Source organism: Aspergillus foveolatus (genome assembly GCF_047715535.1).
Source record: "Aspergillus foveolatus strain CBS 279.81 unplaced genomic scaffold BDW70scaffold_123, whole genome shotgun sequence".
In the NCBI taxonomy this organism is placed as follows: Eukaryota; Fungi; Ascomycota; class Eurotiomycetes; order Eurotiales; family Aspergillaceae; genus Aspergillus; species Aspergillus foveolatus.
This window is the reverse complement of record NW_027396187.1, coordinates 1-21,017: the sequence shown is the minus strand read 5'-3', so window position 1 is coordinate 21,017 and position 21,017 is coordinate 1. Positions and strand designations below refer to the sequence as shown.

Below are 21,017 nucleotides of genomic sequence, written 5' to 3'. Positions count from 1 at the left end.
GCCAGTTAGTTTATATCACAAGTATCAAGGTGCAAGTTTAAATTACCGGAGCAAGGGCCATAGTCTGTCAACGAGCCTGCAACGACGACTAAGGATGATTCTGAGACACCCAATGACGCCTGTGGTTGGGGATATTCCGAGCAATGAAATAGAACTTAAACCATCCGTCCGTGCGGTCAATGTCCATTGCATAACTTCAAATAGAAAAGATAGAACTGCAGTGATCAATGATGACAGAACACCTTGGGAGATGCTCAGCAAGGCTAGAGTCGAGCTGGTGTCGACCTTAAAACCAGCGATTGTCACGCTCGTGGAATGGGTGGTCTGGGCTGTCCATGCAGTCAGGACAAATACGACGGTCGCAAGCACCTCCAGTGAGAGGGGGAACCAAAGTTGCTTGTAGATAGTGTTCTTCATATTTTCCATTCTGTTTTGGTTGCAGCAGAAGAAGGAAAGTTCAGCCATCTTTAATTCCAGGGTCAAAGACGTACCCTACCTGGTTCCGCCCCTCGAGCTGGGCGTTCGCGTGCATGGTTCGACCTATATAATTAGTTGCCTTATTTTAGAAATGCATGCTTAGGCAAGGCTCTGGCCCTAGGATGCACAATTATTTGTCTGTTTCTTTGCCAAGCTAGCCTTGCAACAGCTGCTAACAGCCAGGCGGTTATCCGTTTGCACAGCCTTGCCAAAGGAGTTAATTAGCACGGCTCGAAGTAGGGCAGCGCATTTAAGCGACTCAAAACCCCTCTTAGACACTCTAACCTTTGTCTTCAGCTCTGGCCACCTCCTGAAAATGCTCTATCCCTTGATAATACTCTTCTTGTTTGATACTGTGTCCGTTCTAGGAGTGACACTCGGGACAACGTGTTCAACTGCTACCTATCGAAGTACCGTGCTTGATACTAGTACGATAATCTCCGTTGAAAGTTACCTCAGTATCTACGATTGTTCGTATACCGAAGTGAATCCGCAACCTACTATTACAACGCAAAGTGGTACTAGTAGTACAGGGGAGCTGTCTACTACTACGGGAATTGGGATAAACCCAACCGACACTTTGATAAGAATCCCGTATGTTCAGCTTTGCCTATGATATACGGAATTAATTGTTTCAGTCCCATAGATTCTTCTGGTCCTACTGCATCCGTCCCTAGCACCCCTGAACCCGACACGGATGACTCGAACAACTCAAACACATTGACCAGCCCTGAGCCTTCAGCTGAGACCGGCGTTTCTGACGTTTCTGGTTCACAGAGTAATACGAATCTCCAGCCCCCAAGTAGCTCTAGTTCATCAGATGACCCCAGACCTACAAGTGGCACAGGATCCTCGACAGACTCAGATAGTGCCGCTGATGCTTATCCTCCGAATGATTCAACGTTAATCACGACTGTCACCTCTTCTGGCTCAAGTACCTCGGAAAGTAGCGTTTCTGGAAGCTCAGACTCGACGTCTTCCAACATGGACGATTCAATTGACGAGTACGTATGCTATTTTACTGTTAACACAAGTAACAGATGCTGACTTGGCTCTTCACTTAGTTTGGCACAAACCGAGACACAGACAGCACCTGCGTCCGATGAGTCAACCTCTGTCTCTCAGGAAGAGCAGCCTACCCCGACTTCGGGAGCATCAGAACTATATTTAAGAGACAAAGTTTTGCCACTATTGAGCGCGGCTATCTTAGTATTGTTGTTTGTCACCAATTGAGACGGTGTTCCCGTGTCCAATTCTCGGAATTCGCTATAACTATAGTACATGATATCGTCCAACCCGAATTTGTTGTTACGAAGCTTCGGCGCTTCTTGAGATTGTTTTTTTCTAGGGGTAAAGGCTGCCAGACTAGGGGCAAATAACCTACTGCTTTATTATGGCCGAAATGGCTCTTTTTGTCTATGCACCCTATACAAACATACCTTACTTTGTAGAGCTTACGGACTGGCCTCGTGATTTACCTATTTGAAGTAAGTTGTGCATTGCTCACCATTCAGGTGTAAGATACTCACTCTTACGTGTTATCAGCTTGAGGGGTATGTTACATCAATAACAAGATGATGTGTCCTCCGCTAGCGTTGAATTGTCGTTGCCATTGATGAGAGTATCGGATCACAATGAGCGCTCGTCTGTCTTTTGTTGCAGTCCTAGAATCGTCCCTGTCTGAAGATGACTATCCAGACGAGTCTGGTGGCTGGTTCCCACTACATTCTGCTTTATTCTTGCGGTTCGTGTTTATTACGAAGTCAATATATAGCCGTGTAACTGGGATCATAGCAGGAATATCATAGATTAGAGTGATGCCATCAACAATGCAATAAGAGGCATAGTCCCAATAGGCGTCTAAGGCCATAAGAGCAGCTACTACTCTTGATACCTCGTAACGACAAGCGGCCCAACCTCGCCCGTAGTCTTATCCTCCCATGCTCTCAAACAACCATGTCCATTATAATCATCCAAACTGGCATAGAATTTGCCACCGATTTTCTTTAAGATCTCGCAACGCTCCTCCATATCCTTCGCCAACCCGAGAAGCCCACTATCATCAATACAGTCACAATCAAAACACTCAGCATCCTTATCCATCACCGCCTCAAACCGTGGATTAGAAAACTCACCCACCCATAGGCCACCATTTCTCGGCCAGCCGACTGTCACCCACATACTCTCGGTGCGGGTGACGCCGGGAGCCTTGCCGTCGTAGAACAGCTCGCAAATGGATTCAGAGTTGTCCAGAACAGCGGCAAGAAGTTTGAAGCGCGATTGACTGTCAAACCATGTTGCCCCAAGCAGGAGAAGTTTCTTACAGACCGCATCTTCGGCGTCTTGGTCCTTATCGCGTCTCAGCGGGGGATCGAGCGCATTCCAGCCAAGGTACTCAAAATCCGCCCTCGTGGTCCCAGCGAGGACGATGACACCGCCGCGAGAGGGCCAGCCGAAAATACGGATCCTATCGAGGCGGATCTCGGTACGATCGATAGGGATATCAGGGCCTGTCGGGCCTGGACCGCAGACAATGCGGTCCCGAGACGGGTTGCTTGGTGGTTTCCTTTGCTTCGAACGTGCCATGAGAAAAGCGGAGAATGAACGAATGGTAAAGACAAAGGGGAGACGAGGCTGAGGAAGTCTGCGTATCTGGTTGGGGTGAGGTTGGGATGGGCCACATGCCGGCGCGGGGCTGTGATTATGTCAACTCTTACCTAGCTATCAGTACCGAGCTACGTATGTCCCAACATCTCCCTGGGGTGGAATTGTCTTGTATTGAGCTTCAAGAAAGGTGGTATACAGTCTAGGTTGGGTCAGACAGCAGCGAACAACTTCGTCAATCTTGACACGGAGGAAGCTGCCATCACTTTGCTCCCATGCGTCCCATGTTGGCATCTCCACCACCTCTTAGTGGCAGACTGTAGGGTTAAGCTGATAAGTCGCAGCAATCTACAGGGCGGCCAAGGAGATATATACAGCATGGTGGGAGTAACCGCACCCTATCTTTGGATCGCTACCAGGGCGATATCTCTAGATCGGGGTGCGAATTTGCCGTTTATCTGAGGTCTCCCCAGAATATGGCTGTTACTAACATCACTAGGACCACTGTAGCGATTTGTAACTTGGCCCAGGAACCGCTGACCCTGAGAATGTCTGCGGTGAGGGTGCATATAACCCACCGTGTCCCGCCACCGGGCACCCAACAGTCGCCACCTTACCAGTCGCCCATAGGAGTGACGGGTGTAAAGGCGTTCAGCGACCCCAAAGAACCCTACAGTCGAGTAACCTTCTGCGAGGTGTTTTTCGCCCGGCCGACTTGACCGAGTTGATAACCACGGGAGATCTTTGCCCCAACGACAGCAGAATGACCTCAAGAGGTGGGAAAACCGGGTCCGGGTCTTCTTCCATGAGGTCACCCACCTAGACTATCTCATGAACGTTCCTAAATCTGCTCCGGAGATCTGAACTCTGAATTATCGTAGACGGGACTGGCATATGTGCTATGGGCCGTGGGGCGCGAAAAAATCGCAAAATACCAGGACAATAACGACCCTTACTGGTTTAGTTACTTCCCACAACGCAATACAGACAGCTATGCATGGTTCGCGACGGCCAAGTACGTTGAGTCGCAAATTGGCTTATAACGTCACCGCAGGAACCCGGCCACAGGGAAGGTTCCTGTCGACTTGAAAATATGACTGTCTAAGACTAATCTGGAAGTCATGACGCTTTTTGGCTTAGCGGTATATTTTCCCAATAGCTTCTGACTCAACCGAGGTCCCTGCTGTTATACATGGGGTTGTCGAGGAAGAGGAAGGGGATGATCTCTTCCCAGAGGATGGGACTACGGGGCGCCCCGATAAGATGTGCCGATATGGAGTGTCTGCGGGCACTGAGCTGAGCAAGATCATTGTAGGATATGGAAGACGAGAGCCATATTCAATAAATCAATGGTAGCTGCTCGAAAGGACTCTAGCCCTGTTCTGGTTCTTTAGCTGCTCTCAAGCTAACTGTTGTGGGTTGGCATTGGATATGGGTGATACGCGATACATAGGAATATATACACCACTTTTAAGACGTCCGTCATCTTCTCCCTTTTAATGTTCTGTCACTGGGCTTTCTGTTCACCCCTGCCCTGGCGCCAATTTGGTCCCCCAGCAGTGGATAGTGGCTATCTCAGAGCATCTTGCTATCCAATACAGAACCTGAGGGGTTCCTATCCTGTATAACCCGGCCTACTGGCGCACCCTTAGCAGCCCCAGGCATGTAGAGTTTGCTAAATCTCCCCTAGTGTGCTATTACCCAGCTTTAGATATATCAGTTAAGGTTTCTATATCTTGCTTGAGAGTAACTACTAGTTATACCAGAACTGCCTAGTTTAATAGCAGTTATTAGACTCTAATATTCCAAGGCTTAGGGCTTAAGATTAGGGACTATTAGTATAGTCTCTGACTTTGCAAGGCAACGCGTTTGGTATTTAGGGTAAAGAGGTGAGGCCTGGGAATGGGATGTGTATTTGGAGTCTTACTAACCATCATATCAAGCGGGAGTCCAGATCCATGCACCAGGCTTGGTTGAGAGGATTGTTGGACAGAGTAGAACTTGTACCCAGTGTAGTGATTTTTTATGCAATAACGCGTGGATCTTAAATGGTACATTTATGCCAGTTATACGGGACCGTCTAGTGGGCAGATTATGTCCATGTAGTAAATAATAGTTATTATTGGGCTCCTCAAACACACCTTTTAAGGTTAACAAACTTATCAACCTTCCACTATATGGACCCTCTTCCACCCCACAGCCCAGATTGGAGCGCGCCAGTCTGATACTCTCATCGGTACGAGATAAGAATTACTCAAACCGCAGTCTGCCCATACCAAACGCCCCGTTCCCCCGCCCGCAACCTATTCCCCGCGGCCGCTCTCAAATGGCACCCAAATATAATCATCCGTCTTTTCATAATACACCCACCGATGTGTGACAGTCGTCCCGCTCGCCAGTTGCGCACTGCGCCCATCCGTATACACAACCAGTCCAGGTTCATCCAAACACCACCTTTCCGGCCAACGAGTGGCCAGCCCTCGCGGTCATACGCAAATACGAACAGGCCGTCCAGGTCAGGCCTCATGTACCCCTCGTAGAATCGGCCTACATCATAGTCTTCAGCCATGGGGTCGTGGCTCTCGACGTCGACGAGGTTAATGTAGCCCAATGGGTTCGCAGGGTTATCACCACCACCATCTGTTCGACGGGAAATAGGCTCCTGACAGGTCAGGATAGACTTCAGGGACCGCTCGTCGATTGTAAGGCAGTACTCGAAGCGGGGCTGGCGTTGGTACCCAGACCGGCTAACCCATTCTCTATGGCTGGTGAGCACAGTATGCACGATCGCACCGTCCAGGGTCTCTTAATCCTGTTGATAACGTTGTGGTAGCCCTCATGGATTATTTTTGCTGTCTCCGGTCTGGATTCCAGATCAGGGGAGTAGGCGTTGAAGTAACGGTCTAGTTTGGCCATTGCTGTAGCGAAGTCTTCATCAGAGACTTAGGTGGTACGGTAAATGATGTACCCCCAGGGCTACGCGCGGACCCGGAATGCGTATCGCTGTGAGAAGCGCTGTATATAGGGGGATCCTACGAGGTTGGGATGCCAGTTTCTGCGGCAGCATTCTTGTCGCTCTTGCGGTGATTCAGCTGGGACAAATTCTGGGGAGGGCCAGGGTAAGGACCAGGACCTGTAGTAGAATAAAGATCCGATTCTTTCTGGAGATGATGGGGGTTCCAAAGACAAGACTAGGGGGTGGTTGACGCAGGTGGAAGAAATTAGACCCCGCAAGTTGGAGAAGAAGATTATATTGCCGTCGCAGGAGCATCATATATCCGATCATTCGGCCCCTAAAAGACAAGTGACAGGGTTAGTCAAGGACTACTTTTATTATGCTGGGATATGCGCAATCCGTGGTATCAGTCATCAGACATTGCAGTATTCGAACTATTATAAAACGTAGCGCTTGACATTACAACAGCATCTACACCATTGGAGAGGAATATATACTGGGCACACGAGCGGTATTGAAGGGAAGAGGAAGAATGAAGAACTCAAAGCAATCCGCTACCACACATATATTCTCCATTCCATCAGGGAACTTGCGTCATCCCTCGGATAGCGACTTCTACACAATCTGAAGCTCGTGGGTCGGATATTGGGCATACTGCGACGGTCGCTGCTGCAATGAAAGCTCGGATTCTGTCGTGGCGCTGGAGTACTTCCGGCGACTCCCGCTCGACCAGAACCTATTAAGCGAGGAGCCAAATCTTTTCGCCCCGTACCTATCAAGCAAGGCAGGTAGAACCGGAAGACAAGCGCAGATGATCCCCGTGTTGGCTTCGATGGTACTGCTCAAAACATATGTTTAGCAGGACCCTTAGTGATAGACGAAGTTGGCGATTGGTGCAAGGGGGTGAAACGTACGCCCATTTAGAAATTGAGGATATGTTCCAGGTTGCATCTGGGCTGCTTGTGAGGACGTGCGTCATGCCGAGCCGGACTATGCTTGCGGCAAAGGCACTAGTAGGAGAGATCAGCTACTTCAATGCAGAGTAAGACAGGGCTGGCTAGGGCGTACAGTATTCCTAGACCGAAGACAGCTGCAAGACGAGCCCTTTTCCACGCCGTTATGTTCAGCGCCCAGAGAGTGCGGATTGGGAGCAGAAGGACGTAGAGATCTGTGGCTGAACTCAAAGCGCCAGAGGTATAGGGCAGAATTCCAGGCATCCAGCAGCGGCCTGGGGAGGAGCCATCCCAGGCGTGGCTGACCGGGAGGCAGGAGAAGATAGTGAGAAACAAGAGCGTGAGATGGGAGACTGCAACGAAAGCGACGCCAAAGGTAATGAGATACCTAATGTTAAGATGGCGGGGAAAAATGCGGTAGTAGAAAAAGAGGAATGTGAGTTTAATGGTGGCCGTTAGAAGAGTGTAAATGTATTGGGCAATCGTGAAGCACTAGACAGCGGTTTTGTATCTTTTTCCTGTTCCTTGGTAGGGAGCTGGGCCCTTACCTTGAGAGTCCTCGTAAGCCAGCTCATGGGCACATCCCACATATGGCGCCCAATTCCTCGGGAAAAACCTGAGTTGGTAGTTAGCATTTAGTAGGGTATGAGTTGGCTGGAATCTAGCGTACAATAAGACATGAGACCCGTGAAAGTGACGGTCAGACACTACTAATGTTAGTGTCGCTCCTTGAGTAAGCAGAGTGACAAGCTACATATGATAGCAGAATGAAGACTGTATTCATCAGCGAGATAGTTACAAGCCGGCTTGACAATTGAGGCTTACAGTCGTCCATCCCCAGCTTCATGCGCAGGATCCGCAGACGTGTGAACAGCCTCATGGCTACTGCGAGTGTGGCCACGGAAAGAAAGCTCGCATGAAGGGCAATATTGCCATGAAGCTGACTGGGAGGATTCTCGAAATTGGGTTCAACTCCAGGAGGAGGAGGAAGGGCGCCACCGGTAAGCCACTGAGATGCCATGATTATGGGTTCTTCTTGGATGGGAAAGAGAAGGAGGGATCAGAACAGTGCATCAAAACACAAAGAGAATTAACAGCGTTCGGAGCACTAGAAAAGAGTATAAAGCTCACGCGCTCCCCCTTCATCTTTGGCCCCAACTCTTTGAGGTGTCACGACATTAGGACGGCGACAGCCTTGCGTCTCCCTTTCCCGCCGTCTGTTTCTTATTATCCCATTGCTTTTCGCTTCTTGCCACCTCTGATTGAAATTTGAAAACAAAGCCGTCCTCATAGACCCGGATCGTGCATCGGTAACTGTCAGCCTGCTATGGTGGTCTACCTACCCTCTCTTAGCCCGTGGGCAACAGTTCTCCTCGCCATTCTGGCCGTATGGTCCCTGGTTCTGTCTACTGTTCTGCCAATCTGACACGTCTTTCAGTATCGGCTTGCTCGGTTCACCTACAATCTCTACCTTCACCCATTGTCAAACATTCCCGGTCCCCGTGCATGGGCTGCATCTCGCATTCCGTTCGTTTACGCGCTGATCAAGGGTACCATCGTCCACGACTTCCAGAATCTTCATGAGCGGTACGGGCCCATTATCCGAATTGCTCCAAATGAAGTGACATTTGCCCACCCCGAAGCCTACACCGACATCTTCCAGCCTCGGCTTGACCAGGGTCAGGGACAGTTCCTCAAAGATCCCCTGTGGTGGGCGCGACAGCCTGGTCATCCGGATTCTTTGCTTAGCGTGATTAGCCCAGAAAAACATGCGTATATGCGGCGCATCCTCAGTCCAGGGTTTACATCACGCGCCCTCCGCCAACAGGAGCCGTTTGTCCAGAAATATGTGAATCTGCTTATAGCGCAGCTGCAGGATCATGTCAGCAAAAGTCAAAGCGCCCACATCAACATGACGCCGTGGTTCAACTACACCACATTCGACATCTTTGGGGATCTTGGCTTTGGCGAGTCCTTTAACTGTCTTCAGCACTCCAGATACCATCCATGGATTGCCTTGCTGTTTGACAGCGTCAAGGTAGCCGGCTTTGTTATCGCCACGCGGTATTATCCGCTGATCGAGGCTGTTTTACTCAAGTGCGTTCCACCTTCAATGAGAAAAATCCAGCGAGACCACTATCAGCAGATTGTCGACAAGGTGCGACGCCGACTGGGCTGGGAGCTGCAGCGACCTGATTTCATGTCCTACGTTATTGACGAGGGGGGAAGCCTTCGACTCGATGCCGGTGAGCTGTACGCTACCTTTATGATTTTAACCACGGCAGGCAGCGAAACAACAGCAACAGCATTGACTGGGACCCTCAACTACTTGGTGAACCACAGCCCGGAAAGTCTCCACCGGCTCGAGAAGGAAGTCAGAGGGGCTTTTTCCACTCTAGACGCGATTACGCTCGATGCGGTGCGCAATTTGCCCTTCCTCAACGCTGTCATCCAGGAGGGACTCCGACTATGCCCACCAATCCCCTGGGTACTGCCCCGCCTCGTCCCGCAAGGAGGCCATATGGTATGCGGTACATGGCTGCCAGGTGGGGTAAGTAAATGATCTCCGGCGCCGGGCAGTGGAGAGACTCTAGCAAGCGCCTAGGTGAAATACCTGCTAATCCGAGCGTCCACCCAGACCCCTGTCTCAATCCAAGCATACACCCTCAATCGCAACCCAGCTCTCTTCCACCGGTCCACCTCCTTTCTCCCAGAGCGATGGCTGGCATCTTCCACGTCCGACCCCGCTTCTTGCTTTTTCAATGATCAGCGTCAGGTCGTCCAGCCGTTCGCTATCGGGCCCCGCGCATGTCTCGGCCAGCGCCTGGCGTGGGCCGAAATGCGGCTGATAATTGCCAAATTGGTCTGGATGTTTGACTTTGGAGCGATTGATGGCCAATGCGTTAGATGGGAGGACCTGCGCACGTATTTGCTTGTTGAAAGGAAGCCAATCAACGTGCGTGTCAGCGTCCGCACGGTGGGATAAACAGGGGTTCAAGTAAGCGCTAGCCTGTGATCACCGCGCAGGAATGCAGCCGAACGCCGCATGTTTGCCATTCGTGATGGTGGTGGAATGCATGTAATTGGGCCGTAAGCATCACCTCAGCTCTGCCAGCCACTTGTGAGTCAGCTCTCAGCACTGCGAGTTCGAAGAGGCTTGTTTTATATTCCTTCTAACCAATTCGCTATCTATCACTTATCCGTTAGCAAGCAATGGCAGCATGCGAGTAGTGGTCAAAGCAAGTCAATGAAATGCCCCCAACAGCCGTCCTTACCGCATCTGCCTGTGCTCCTAAGTGGACTGAGCCATAATGTGCCTGCTACATTTCCTTACCTGGCCTGCCAGAAGGTAAACCTGTAGTGGTAGTAATCATGCCTGCTTCAGTATTACGTATGCAGTGGCAGAGGTAGCGCACGTGCGGCCGCGCACTCTATAGGCAGTTTAAGGCATACACCGTATACCCGTATCCACCCCCAAATGCTGAACCGCACTCATAGGTACGTAGACACTGCAGTGAATAATAGACCAACTCCTCCCGGCCCTGTTTTCCATGCTGAATGCGAGTTTGAGTTCGTCTATCCTGTCCGATTCTCCCTTCAACATCGTTCACACTCAAATCCCCACAAGAAGAGAGAGCAGAGCAAAATGGCTCTCATAGCCCTCCTGGCCGTCTTGACCCTCATTTACAATATCACGCTCGTCCTCTACCGTCTCTACTTCTCGCCTCTGGCCAAGTTTCCCGGGTCAAAGATCGCTGCCGCAACGGGTTGGTATGAATTTTATTTCGACTACTGGAAGAATGGGAAGTATATTTTTGAGATTGAACGGATGCATCAAGTCTACGGTAGAATATCCGCAGCCCTTCTTTTATGCCTCTCTACCCACCTACCTATTTACCTAAGGATTAACACCACCTGAGAACGACAGGTCCAATCATCCGCGTCAACCCGGACGAACTCTCCATTCACGATCCGGATTTCTACAACGAACTCTATGTGACCGAGAGCAGGCGGCGAACGAACCATTACGATGTGTTCTGCAAGGGGATCGACTTTGACGGTACCCGTCCCTCCCTATCCTTATCCTGCTTGTCGGTGTCACAATGCCTACCTGAATTGCTAAAACATAAACACAATTCAGGCTCCCACCTCCTGACAGTAGACCACGCGCTCCACCGTAAACGTCGCAAACCACTGGAGCCCTTCTTCTCACGCATGAGCATCCAGGCCCTCCAGCCAATGCTTGCGGAAGTGGCGCTTAACTTTGAACAGCGGCTGCGCGCCCTCGCGGGGACAGGTACAGTTGTGCGGCTGGACCACGCCTGTGCCGCGTTCTCGGGAGATATCATTGCGAAAATCTGCCTGGATGATGCGGCGGAAGGGAATAGATTCCTTGATCATCCTGACTTTGCACCACATTGGTATGTGCTCCTTGCATAGCCACCCAGTGTGTATAGAAGGACTAAAGACTGGCTGGGCCAGGTATAATCTGATCCATATGCTTGTGAGATCGATTCCGCTCTTTACGGGGTTTCCGAGTCTTGTGTGGTATGTAACTTTTTCTAATTCAATCTCTACATACGGCTGTCTGGAACTGGTAGAACAATCCTCGCTGACCATTGTTAGGATTGTGAGCTACATCCCCGAGCGGTATCTATTCTGGCTCTTTCCCCAAGGTCAAGTTTTTAATGAATTCAAGCGAGTGCGTACGTTCCTAGAGGCATATCTTCCTGCTGACAATGTTCGCTTTGAAACTATCCAGGTCGCGCGGGAAAATATAGACCAAATCTTCAGCAAGACGCAAGAAAACACCAAGCCATTAACCTCGCTCTTTCACCATGTAGCCCAGAGCGACATGCCCGAGTCTGAGCGCTCGCCTGAGCGCCTTGCAAAGGAAGCCCAAGTTCTCCTCGGAGGCGGCACAGCCAGCACCGCGCGAACAATTGTATTCGCCTCGTTTTATATCCTTGATCGCCCGGAGATTCGCTCGAGACTTCGTGACGAACTCCGTGAGACTATGGCGGATTGGCCGAACCGTGTGCCAAGCTGGGCGGAGCTCGAGAGGGTTACCTATCTGCAGGCTGTTATCAAAGAGTCGCTCCGGTATTTATTTCCCTTCCATACTACCTACTGCCACACTGGACGCTTTGCGTATGAATCTCTAATGGACTTGAGAGAATAGCTTGAGTTACGGCGTCATGCACCGCTTGCCGCGAATTTCGCCGGACGTGTCGATCCAGTACAGAGACTACACGATCCCAGCAGGTGTAAATATTTGCCCCACTACTCAAATACGACATGTTTCCTTTATATTCATCTAATTTGGCTCTCCTGCGCTACAGATACCAGTCGGCATGTCCGCGTACCTAATGCACTCCGACCCAACCGTCTACCCTTCTCCTAACGAGTTTATTCCCGAGCGCTGGCTCGGCCCTATTAACCCAGCTATGCACCGGAGCTATGTGCCTTTCTGCCGCGGTTCACGGAATTGTTTAGGCATGAAGTATGTAACCCCACCCAGCGAGCTATGTCTAGCCAGAGTCCTCCGTACACAACTAACATTCAAACTCCTAACAGCCTAGCAATGGCAGAACTAAGCCTCTGTCTGGCCGTTCTATATCGCCCCGGTGGGCCCGAGCTAGGGCTCTTTGAGACAGACGAGAGCGATGTGAAGCAGGTGCATGATTTTCTTATTCCGCTGCCGAGGATCGATACAAAGGGGGTTAGGGTTGTAGTTCAGTGATTAGGGATAGATTCCGTAAGGCATACTATATGATAAGATGGGGGATCAATGGCAGTAATGAGGGCTTTCGGTACGGGATCTACCAATTGGGATTCGTCAGTGCTTGCGGCGCCCTCACTAGTTAACAAGCATCGCTGACAGAGACAGGTTGGTATGCTGCCTATGAGCCATACATATTTCCCATGCCATGTGCGTAACTGTGATTGGTAGATGTGCGCGCAAAACCAAATTTAACCCAGACCTCTACACACCGATCAAACGGGGAGGGACATTTGGGGGCTGAAAATGCCCAGATACCAAATCCCAACCCGTCTCCATTCTCTAGGTTGCGTGCGAGGACAAACCTCGTGTTGCCCGGACCATGTATGGCTCGTAGACAAAGGTTGGGCTCGCAGGTAGTAGTAGTTGTAACCCCTAACCTATGGAGGGTAAAGCTACTGAACTTTGGCTGGGAACTAGGCAAGGAATCTGACCGCATCATGGATAGAAAAAGTAGTCAGCGTTGGTTGCAGTAGGGCGATATAACGCGTGAGTAGTCAGGGCAATATTTCGGACGTCGCAGCCTGATTTCCTTTTATGTGGGCGTGCGGCTCAAGATGCCCGCACAGGTAGATACGGGGGACATTCAAGGCACATGCTATAAATCCTACCAAGTCCCGCAATCAGCTGGCCATTAGAGTCTGGTACAACGGTATCTTGAGGGCCCTAAGACAACTACCGACCATTCTTTCCGCCTGTCTAGTTAAGATCCACGCTACCCTCAGCCTCAACGCCATGAAATTTCAGTACTCGACTGAGGTCGACCCTTCTGCCTACAAGACCCATGGTCTTGACGGTGGCATTCGGCTCCGGGTGCATGCGGACCCTGATCATAAAGAGAGAGCCGGTGCACTGCGAGCGCAGGACGACTGGAACCGCAGTGTCAGACCGGTGGCGAATTATAAAGGTGGATTAGGCGGGCCATTCAGCTTTATTCGGGCATGTGTGCCGGAGTGTCTGCCAGAGCGACTGGAGATTGTCTCGTACGCGAACGAGTTCGCCTTTCTTTATGATGGTAAGTAGTCTTCACTTGGATATTGAGATCAGTTGAAGTAGAGCAGCTAAGGGGTTTCCCTCCAGACAAGATGGAGGAACTCATCGATGCTAGAACGGAACCCCCTGCACAAGACGCGGATACTGTGGTCGAATTGTTTAGCAACGGGGGTGCCAGCAGACTGCATATGCAAGCAAAGAAATTGCAAGCGCAGGTCATCACCGAGATGGCGGCCATTGACCCAGAGCGCGCAAGCACGACGGAGAAGGCATGGACCAGGTTCTTGCAGCTGGCAGCCCACTCCCGGTCACGGCCACTGCACACACTCAAGGAATACCTTCCATGTCGGATCATCGATGCTGGAGAATTGATTTGGTTCGGCACGCTGACCTTTGGCATGGCGCTCAGCATTCGCGACGAGGAACTCGAGCTCTGCATGAAGCTTGCTCGGCCAGGATACGCCGCAATCAGTCTCACGAATGACCTCTACTCGTGGAACAAGGAGCGCGAGGAGTCCCGGCGGGCGGGGCTCGACTACGTGTATAATGCAATCTGGGTGATTATGCACGAGCAGTCGGTGGGCGAGGAGGAGGCCAAGAGGGTCTGCGCCGAGCAGATCAGGTACTATATCGAGCAGTACTGTCGGGTAGTGGAGCAGACAAAGCGCTGCGGGTGGCTTTCGGATGACTTGAAGACCTATCTGGAGGCTGTCATGGCTAGTCATATTGGGAATCTGGTGTGGAGCATCTATTGTCCACGGTATCATGTCATCTAGAAGTACAGGGTACCGTGATGGTGCAAGCAAGCTGGAATAGTTATGTATGGTCAACTATCATTGGCCTAGACTGCAACAACTGTCGTACAGAGCGCTTATCTGCTTTAGTGTAAGAATATAAGACTAGCCAGTTGGCTGGGTAACGCGCAACCGGGCAACCGGACTATTGTTGGCCTGGTTAGACAAAGAAGTGCAGTTGTTTGTTGCATCAGCTCAAGCCTCACTCTTTTCCTCACCCCCCTCTCCCTTTATTCTTGGATTGTTCTCTCGTCATTACCCACTTTGATCTCCCACTTGCCCTCCACAACTACCTTCCAGCTCCTGTAGCAGTTCGAGAGATGGGCGCCCAGTTCTCCCAGTTCTTTCCCTCACGGCCAACCTTCACCAGTGAGAATCTCCCGGACCAGCAAGGCAGGGTGTTCCTCATCACTGGCGGCACGTCTGGGATTGGGTTCGAACTTGCCAAGATCCTCTATCGCCACGGCGGCAGGGTCTACATCACCGCGCGCAACGAAGAGAAAGCAAAAAAAGCGATCCAAGAAATCCAAGCCTCAGCACCTAACCACTATGGCGAGCTAGACTTTATCACCCTCGAGCTCGATGATCTAACCAGCATCAAGGCTTCCGCAGAGGCCTTCAAAGCAAAAGAATCGAAACTCGATATCCTGTGGAACAATGCCGGCGTTTCCCAGCCGCCCTTGGACAGCGTTTCCAAACAAGGCCATGAGCTCCAGCTAGCCGTCAACTGCTTTGGCCCCTTTCTCTTCACGCAGATGTTACTGCCACTACTCGACACGGCAGCTGCCTCATCCGCATCTCCTGGGTCAGTGAGGGTAATATGGACAAGCAGTCAGGTCGCGGAGCTCTCCTCGCCGGACGAAGGGATCATCATGTCTGAGCTTGCCAGCCCGCCCAAGAACAATGTCCGCAATTACCTAAACTCTAAGACAGGAAACTGGTTCCTGTCCGCCGAGTTTGCGCGACGATATGGGCCCCGTGGGATCGTCAGTGTTGCGTTGAATCCCGGGGCCGCAAACACGAATCTCCTCAAGAACGCGAGGCTGATGAAGATACTCTCATACCCCTTGCTGCACAGGGCAGACTTGGCTGCGCATACCGAGCTGTATGCTGGATTTAGCCCTGAAATATCGCTGCAAAACAATGGCTGCTATGTCGTTCCCTTTGGTCGAATCCATGATCAAGTGGCGGACAAGTTATCGAGCGCGATGAAAGTGGCAGAGGATGGGGGCACAGGGCGAGCAAAGGAGTTTTGGGAGTTTTGTGAGGCTAGGACGAGGGATTACCTCTGATTTAAAGCCATAAACTCACACTGAGTGCCTTCTTAAGTACAAAAAACCACTTTGTTGTCTACACGGCTTTTTCCCTCCTCTGCAGCACCGGGTGCCTTGTGATTTATAGACTCAAGACGCTAAATCGACACTTCTCCTTGTCTACCTACTCCTGGTGGCCCGGTCCTACAGGGCAGGGGAGTTATCAGCATAGCTCGATAATTGCTTGCTTCATAGATTTAGCGAGTTACTGCTACAATAGTATTTAGTCTTGACCTCACCATGTACATGTACTCCGTCCCCTTGTCAAAATCCTGGCCACCCGCCTCAAATGTCCCTCCAGCATACGCCAACGCCTCGTCGACATCCCCATGCGCACCTTATCCGCCCTATCGTGCTGGCCACATACTTTCTAACGTCGGGCGTTCCTCATCTTCCGACCCACCTGCATCCTGCCTCAGTTTCCGTTGCTTGCGCTCTGCAGCAGCCTTCCACATCACTTCAAGCTCGTCCCTACAGCTCAATCCCTCCTAGCAAGCCCCATCATATTCCCTGAGTGCACAGAAGTTATTTGCCATATATTCACAATGCCTCAAAGCCTGCTGATTCACCAGAATCCTGGGTACATCTCCTGGCACTACTGCAGGATCTTCGAAAACGGCGCAACCTTCAGGCACGTCCTGATAATGGGAACGGGTTAGCGCTGAACAGCATCTCTGCTTCCCTCCTGCAAACTAATCAGGCAGGCTCGCCGACATAACAAGACCCGGTTTGACAATTCCCACGTCCTCCGCGGGTGCTCGAACCCAGCACAGACAGAGGTTGAACTTCAATTACCGTGGTCAAACTGTGATGCAACATCGTAGTCTATATTTTCTGAACGGCGCTCAATTCATGATCAAACTGCCGTGTTAAATGTGACTCAACCTTTTAATCTCCGCCAGGGAAGGCTAAAGGAACGGTGTGATTGACCGCTATCAATACTTGACCGAATTGAGCCGGGCGGAGCGGCGGTCTTCTGGAGAAGCTCAAGAGCTGTCTTTGACTTGACTCCCTCTGCATATTTGATTGGCTTGTTTCCAAACTTGCCAATTGCGTTCACGTCCGCGCGCGCGAATAGCAGGGCCTGGACTTTATCTTCCCATGTGGCGTTGGGAACATAGTTCTTGAGCAAGCTCACTAGTGGTGTTTCCTCGGTGGGACCTCTCGTTGGGATGTCGACAGATGTAAACTTTGGAATTAGGAGCTGGATAAGTCCTGTACTGGCATGCCGCAAGGTTGCGTAGTGGAGACAAGTCAGTCCTTCATTGGAATATTCTTGACAATCTGCGTTATGCTGAAGAAGTAGTTGCACAACATCCTCAAAGCCCTCATAAGAAGCAAGCATCAAAGCTGTTTTGCCTCCTGCAGACCTTGCATTGACTTGCGCCCTTGCTTCTAACAGACACTGGACAATTGGCGCATGTCCCAACTTGGCAGCAACCCCCAGCGGTGTATTACCATTGCCGTCGTGCTTTCCAATATCCACGCCTTCAGCAAGACATGCCTCAACTGTACGCATATCGGAGTCTTTGATTGCATTAAACAAATCCTCTGCCCGAAGAGTACTGCCTACGCTAAACTGGGGCACAAAATCAGTTACGGACGAGTTTGGTGTTTCAAATGAGTGCATCGACGAGGCGGATTCGCTGGAGGCATGCATGGATGTATGGAAAAGGGATCTCAGCTCTCCAGGTAGGTTTTGGAGGAGGAAGGATCTCAGCTCCCCAAGTCTGTTGTGGACTTCATACGCACTTGGCCGATCATATTTGTTAATTGCCAAAGTACGCCGAAGCAAATCAGCACAATCTTGTAGAAATTCAACACTATAACTTGGATACCTGACTGGCAGATCGTCGATCTAGCTGGCGATATGGGGGTTTAACATTGGAGGCTCTCCTCTGTTGAAATGGTCGTCGCGATAATTTGTAACGCCATCCTTGTCCTTTGCACGAAGTCTGTCCAGCTCTTGGAGCCCGCGCACCCCGTCCAGCTTGAGGGCGAGGACCCGCACCATGATGCATCCGAAGGACCAAATATCGCTGCTTCGACTGACACCATCACCGTTGCGGACCTCCGGAGCTTGATAAACGCCCGGCATTTGTCATAGCCGTGTCACCGTGTCAGTGGCGTGCTGGTCAGGGAGAATGTAGCCACTGTCTCTACGTTTGACACGCGCTTTGATTATCGAGAGTCCGAAGTTGGTGATCATCCACGTCCCGATTCTAGAGGATCCACCGTTGTCCCGACTCGGGTATATGAGGATATTGGCGCACTTAAGGTCCGCGTGGCAGCCGTAGATATTGAAGCCCAATGCTGTGTGCAGGTGTGACAACACACCAGCCAGACCCATCAGCTCTTTTAGCAGCTCAGTCATCTCACACTCCTCTGGTGGTAGCAGTCCACCGGCGAGGAATTTGTCCAGGTCCATTTGTGCCGGCGGAAAGAGGATGTTGGGCTGGTCTCCGACGACAACGGTTGCGAGGGGGAGGACGATGCGTGAGTTCTGGATATCACATTCTCGGAGCTCTTTTAGGACCCAGCGCTCATGCTCAAAGTCTGTAATGGATCTGAATACCTTGCGGGCAACGCTTTTCTTGGACTAGGTAGGGCAAAAATACGGGGGTCAGTGACAACAACCATCGTCGTACTCAAGGGGAACATACCACGGATGGGCCATGGACTGAGCGATAATGGCTGGCCGTGATCACCTCTTTGGTTACTCGCCCAAACCCTCCACGTCCACAGGGCTCAGATTTGCCCTCCAAGAATGGGAGGCTAAGCCTCGTGACCTTTTGGTCAGATGATTTTTTATGCAGTCTTTTTGGTATTTTTCTAGTATCTAGCCTGTATAGAGTATCTTACTAAAAATCTATTTTTTTAAAGGAAATAGTATTGTGCTTCTTTGATCTATTATACACTCATAGGGTTCCAATTTCAAATCCTTCTGGCATCCTGGTCTTCTTCCGTACTCGACAAGGCCGTTGTATATTCTCTAGATCAGCTGGTTCAGACATATCTTCATTCTCCTGGGACTGGGTGCTTCTGCTCCGAGATCTCTTAGGTCAAGTATTTTCACTCTGACTCTGAGACTGTAGTAGCTGAGAGGGGATCTCAAGCACTATATCATTATCTTCAGCCTCCTTACTATCACTGATAGGATCCAGAGAAGGAAGAGCAGGTATTAAGCCTCTCTCCTGGTCAAGAATGGCTGCCTCCCCAACTGGAATAAGCTCTTTCGTAAAATCAATCTCTCTTTGCTCAACCTCAAATTTCGTTGCACACATATAAAGCATTAGAGCTTTGACTGTCTCCGGCTTTAACTGCCCACATTGATAATGACAGATATCACACGCGCAATTAAACAGACACTCCACACCAGCACTACTAGCAGAAACAGACAAGATATCCCGTGCAAGAACTGCAAGAACTGGAAACTCTTTTTGGTGCTCTTTCCAGAATAAACGAGGATGTTGAGATATCAGTCCTGGTTTATTAGTTTTAATACTTGAACTTTCTTTATAGAGAGGCAGGGGCTTACCTTTAGCAAGATAGCGATCAAGTTCGTCATTATTATTCCCTTGGGGCTCCTCCGGCTGGAGAATATTCTGAGAGTCACAAAGCATCTCAATCTCATCCACAGTATTAAGTAGACCAGCTGAAGCCCCAGGTAATGGAGAGCTATTATTATCTGAAAGCCGTCTCTTATAACGCCAGAATTCCTCTTCCAATCGACCACGGTATTGTCTAGCGTAGTCAATATCACCTTGCCAATCCTTTGTTTTAAAGAAGCGAAGCTTCTTTGAAGGTGCTAGGATTGTTGTAATTGCGTAAATATCACCATAGCACTCATAGTCAGTCATCTTATAGTACTCTGAAAGCTTTTCCCTTGATACTTGGAGTGCTTGAAGCATTGTTTTCTTCCAGGGAGTGCTCTTCCGGCGAAGCTGCTCTTCAGAGGCCTCAAGGTGACTAAAGAGCTTATTGTAGATACTAAAGATGAGATAAACAGTAATGTCCTTTGACTTTGAGAGAGTAGTAGTGAATTTGAAGAACGGCTGGGTAATGCAAAGTAGATAGTCGACCTGGCGCCACTCCTCTTTGTCAAGTTGGAATTGGGGGTATCCATGCATTATACAGTAGCGTTTGAAGGTCTCCTGTAGTCGCTTTGCACGACCGAGCATTAAAAAGGTAGAATTCCATCGTGTGCGGACATCCTGAATAGGGAGTAGATGAGGCTCTTCAGTCTGAAGGCCTAAAAAGGCTTCACGGCGCTGTGGGCTTGCATTTAGGAAGATAGCAAGATTCCGAATCTAGATATAGAGTAAGATATTGGTAATTTCCTAGTTAAAGAGAGGAAGGGAGACTTACCTTGTTCAGAGTATCAACTATCTCTCTGTTTGTGTGCTTGTGATGTATTGAGTATGCATGCTTATCTGACTACTCAATCTCAATCTCATTGTTGATAGGTACTGCCTTCATTTTACCCAATAATTGATTAAGACTCAGCTGGATCACATGGGCAAGACATGGAACATGAAAGACCTCTGTACCTCCAATTCCTTGTACCTTGATCTCTTCTTGGATGCTGTTAATCATGGTATTATTGTTTGTTGTATTATTTGTCGTGATAGATAATACCCGATCAGTGATCTGGTATTCTCTAAAAATATTAATAATAACGGAACTTAAATTGCTTCCAGTATGTGAACCATGTAGAGGCTCAAACCCAAGAAGGACCTCGCGATACTCCCAGTCATTATTAGGCTGCGGCATAACCGCAACCGCGGCTATGGGACTGATAACCATCGCCGCAATTGCGGTTATGGTCATGAGATTTGATAACCGTCACCATCACCGCAAATTCGAGGTTAACCGCGGTTTCACCGCGGTTAACCTCACTGTGGCCGCACTAGCATAACTCTCGCTTAGTTATCAGTTTTGAGCGCCCTGCATGGTAGTTATGAAGCTTACAAATACTTATTACTGTCCGTTTTAAACACACGTTCGAGCCAATACAGACATCTTATTTTAAGACATCTACACTGTAAATATAGGAAATTAGAATGTAATATAAGAAGGAGTCCCTATTAAAATAGATATATGCTTTTTTGGAAGAGCATTATACTAGATATAGCCATGTTCTCA

The 21,017-nt window shown here is 49.9% G+C and overlaps 9 protein-coding genes across 9 annotated transcripts; 6 read left to right on the top strand and 3 right to left on the bottom strand.

Moving 5' to 3' along the window:
- Positions 1-793: 793 nt before the first annotated feature.
- BDW70DRAFT_164641 (uncharacterized protein) lies at positions 794-1,583 on the top strand (the record flags this gene model as incomplete). The annotated part of the gene is made up of 3 exons (XM_073741518.1): positions 794-1,071; positions 1,116-1,485; positions 1,542-1,583. 3 exons carry the CDS (start codon positions 794-796, stop codon positions 1,581-1,583), a joined length of 690 nt encoding a protein of 229 aa, XP_073591094.1.
- Positions 1,584-2,273: 690 nt separating this feature from the next.
- On the bottom strand, positions 2,274-3,120 carry BDW70DRAFT_145128 (uncharacterized protein). The gene has a single exon (XM_073738375.1). It carries the CDS (start codon positions 3,061-3,063, stop codon positions 2,359-2,361), a length of 705 nt encoding a protein of 234 aa, XP_073591093.1. The 5' UTR covers positions 3,064-3,120; the 3' UTR covers positions 2,274-2,358.
- A 3,532-nt stretch (positions 3,121-6,652) lies between these two features.
- Positions 6,653-8,011, bottom strand: BDW70DRAFT_166332 (uncharacterized protein; the record flags this gene model as incomplete). Its single annotated transcript, XM_073741960.1, has 7 exons — positions 6,653-6,875; positions 6,952-7,047; positions 7,106-7,482; positions 7,539-7,606; positions 7,661-7,697; positions 7,745-7,764; positions 7,816-8,011. 7 exons carry the CDS (start codon positions 8,009-8,011, stop codon positions 6,653-6,655), a joined length of 1,017 nt encoding a protein of 338 aa, XP_073591092.1.
- Positions 8,012-8,177: 166 nt separating this feature from the next.
- Positions 8,178-9,976, top strand: BDW70DRAFT_166330 (cytochrome P450; the record flags this gene model as incomplete). The annotated part of the gene is made up of 3 exons (XM_073741959.1): positions 8,178-8,377; positions 8,429-9,541; positions 9,629-9,976. The coding sequence occupies exons 1-3, from the start codon at positions 8,318-8,320 to the stop codon at positions 9,974-9,976; spliced, it is 1,521 nt and encodes a 506-aa protein (XP_073591091.1). The 5' UTR covers positions 8,178-8,317.
- Positions 9,977-10,636: 660 nt separating this feature from the next.
- BDW70DRAFT_166328 (cytochrome P450) lies at positions 10,637-12,733 on the top strand (the record flags this gene model as incomplete). The annotated part of the gene is made up of 9 exons (XM_073741958.1): positions 10,637-10,835; positions 10,919-11,050; positions 11,132-11,411; positions 11,473-11,538; positions 11,617-11,692; positions 11,753-12,093; positions 12,173-12,257; positions 12,333-12,493; positions 12,568-12,733. The coding sequence occupies 9 exons, from the start codon at positions 10,637-10,639 to the stop codon at positions 12,731-12,733; spliced, it is 1,506 nt and encodes a 501-aa protein (XP_073591090.1).
- Positions 12,734-13,507: 774 nt separating this feature from the next.
- Positions 13,508-14,541, top strand: BDW70DRAFT_154316 (terpene synthase family protein; the record flags this gene model as incomplete). Its single annotated transcript, XM_073739824.1, has 2 exons — positions 13,508-13,787; positions 13,853-14,541. 2 exons carry the CDS (start codon positions 13,508-13,510, stop codon positions 14,539-14,541), a joined length of 969 nt encoding a protein of 322 aa, XP_073591089.1.
- A 338-nt stretch (positions 14,542-14,879) lies between these two features.
- On the top strand, positions 14,880-15,851 carry BDW70DRAFT_154315 (uncharacterized protein; the record flags this gene model as incomplete). Its single annotated transcript, XM_073739823.1, has 1 exon — positions 14,880-15,851. One exon carries the CDS (start codon positions 14,880-14,882, stop codon positions 15,849-15,851), a length of 972 nt encoding a protein of 323 aa, XP_073591088.1.
- A 296-nt stretch (positions 15,852-16,147) lies between these two features.
- Positions 16,148-16,938, top strand: BDW70DRAFT_145126 (uncharacterized protein). Its single transcript, XM_073738374.1, has 2 exons — positions 16,148-16,296; positions 16,337-16,938. Exons 1-2 carry the CDS (start codon positions 16,162-16,164, stop codon positions 16,529-16,531), a joined length of 330 nt encoding a protein of 109 aa, XP_073591087.1. The 5' UTR covers positions 16,148-16,161; the 3' UTR covers positions 16,532-16,938.
- BDW70DRAFT_18357 (ankyrin repeat domain-containing protein) lies at positions 16,570-17,752 on the bottom strand. The gene has a single exon (XM_073743454.1). The coding sequence runs from the start codon at positions 17,530-17,532 to the stop codon at positions 16,753-16,755; it is 780 nt and encodes a 259-aa protein (XP_073591086.1). The 5' UTR covers positions 17,533-17,752; the 3' UTR covers positions 16,570-16,752.
- Between the last annotated feature and the right edge of the window lie 3,265 nt (positions 17,753-21,017).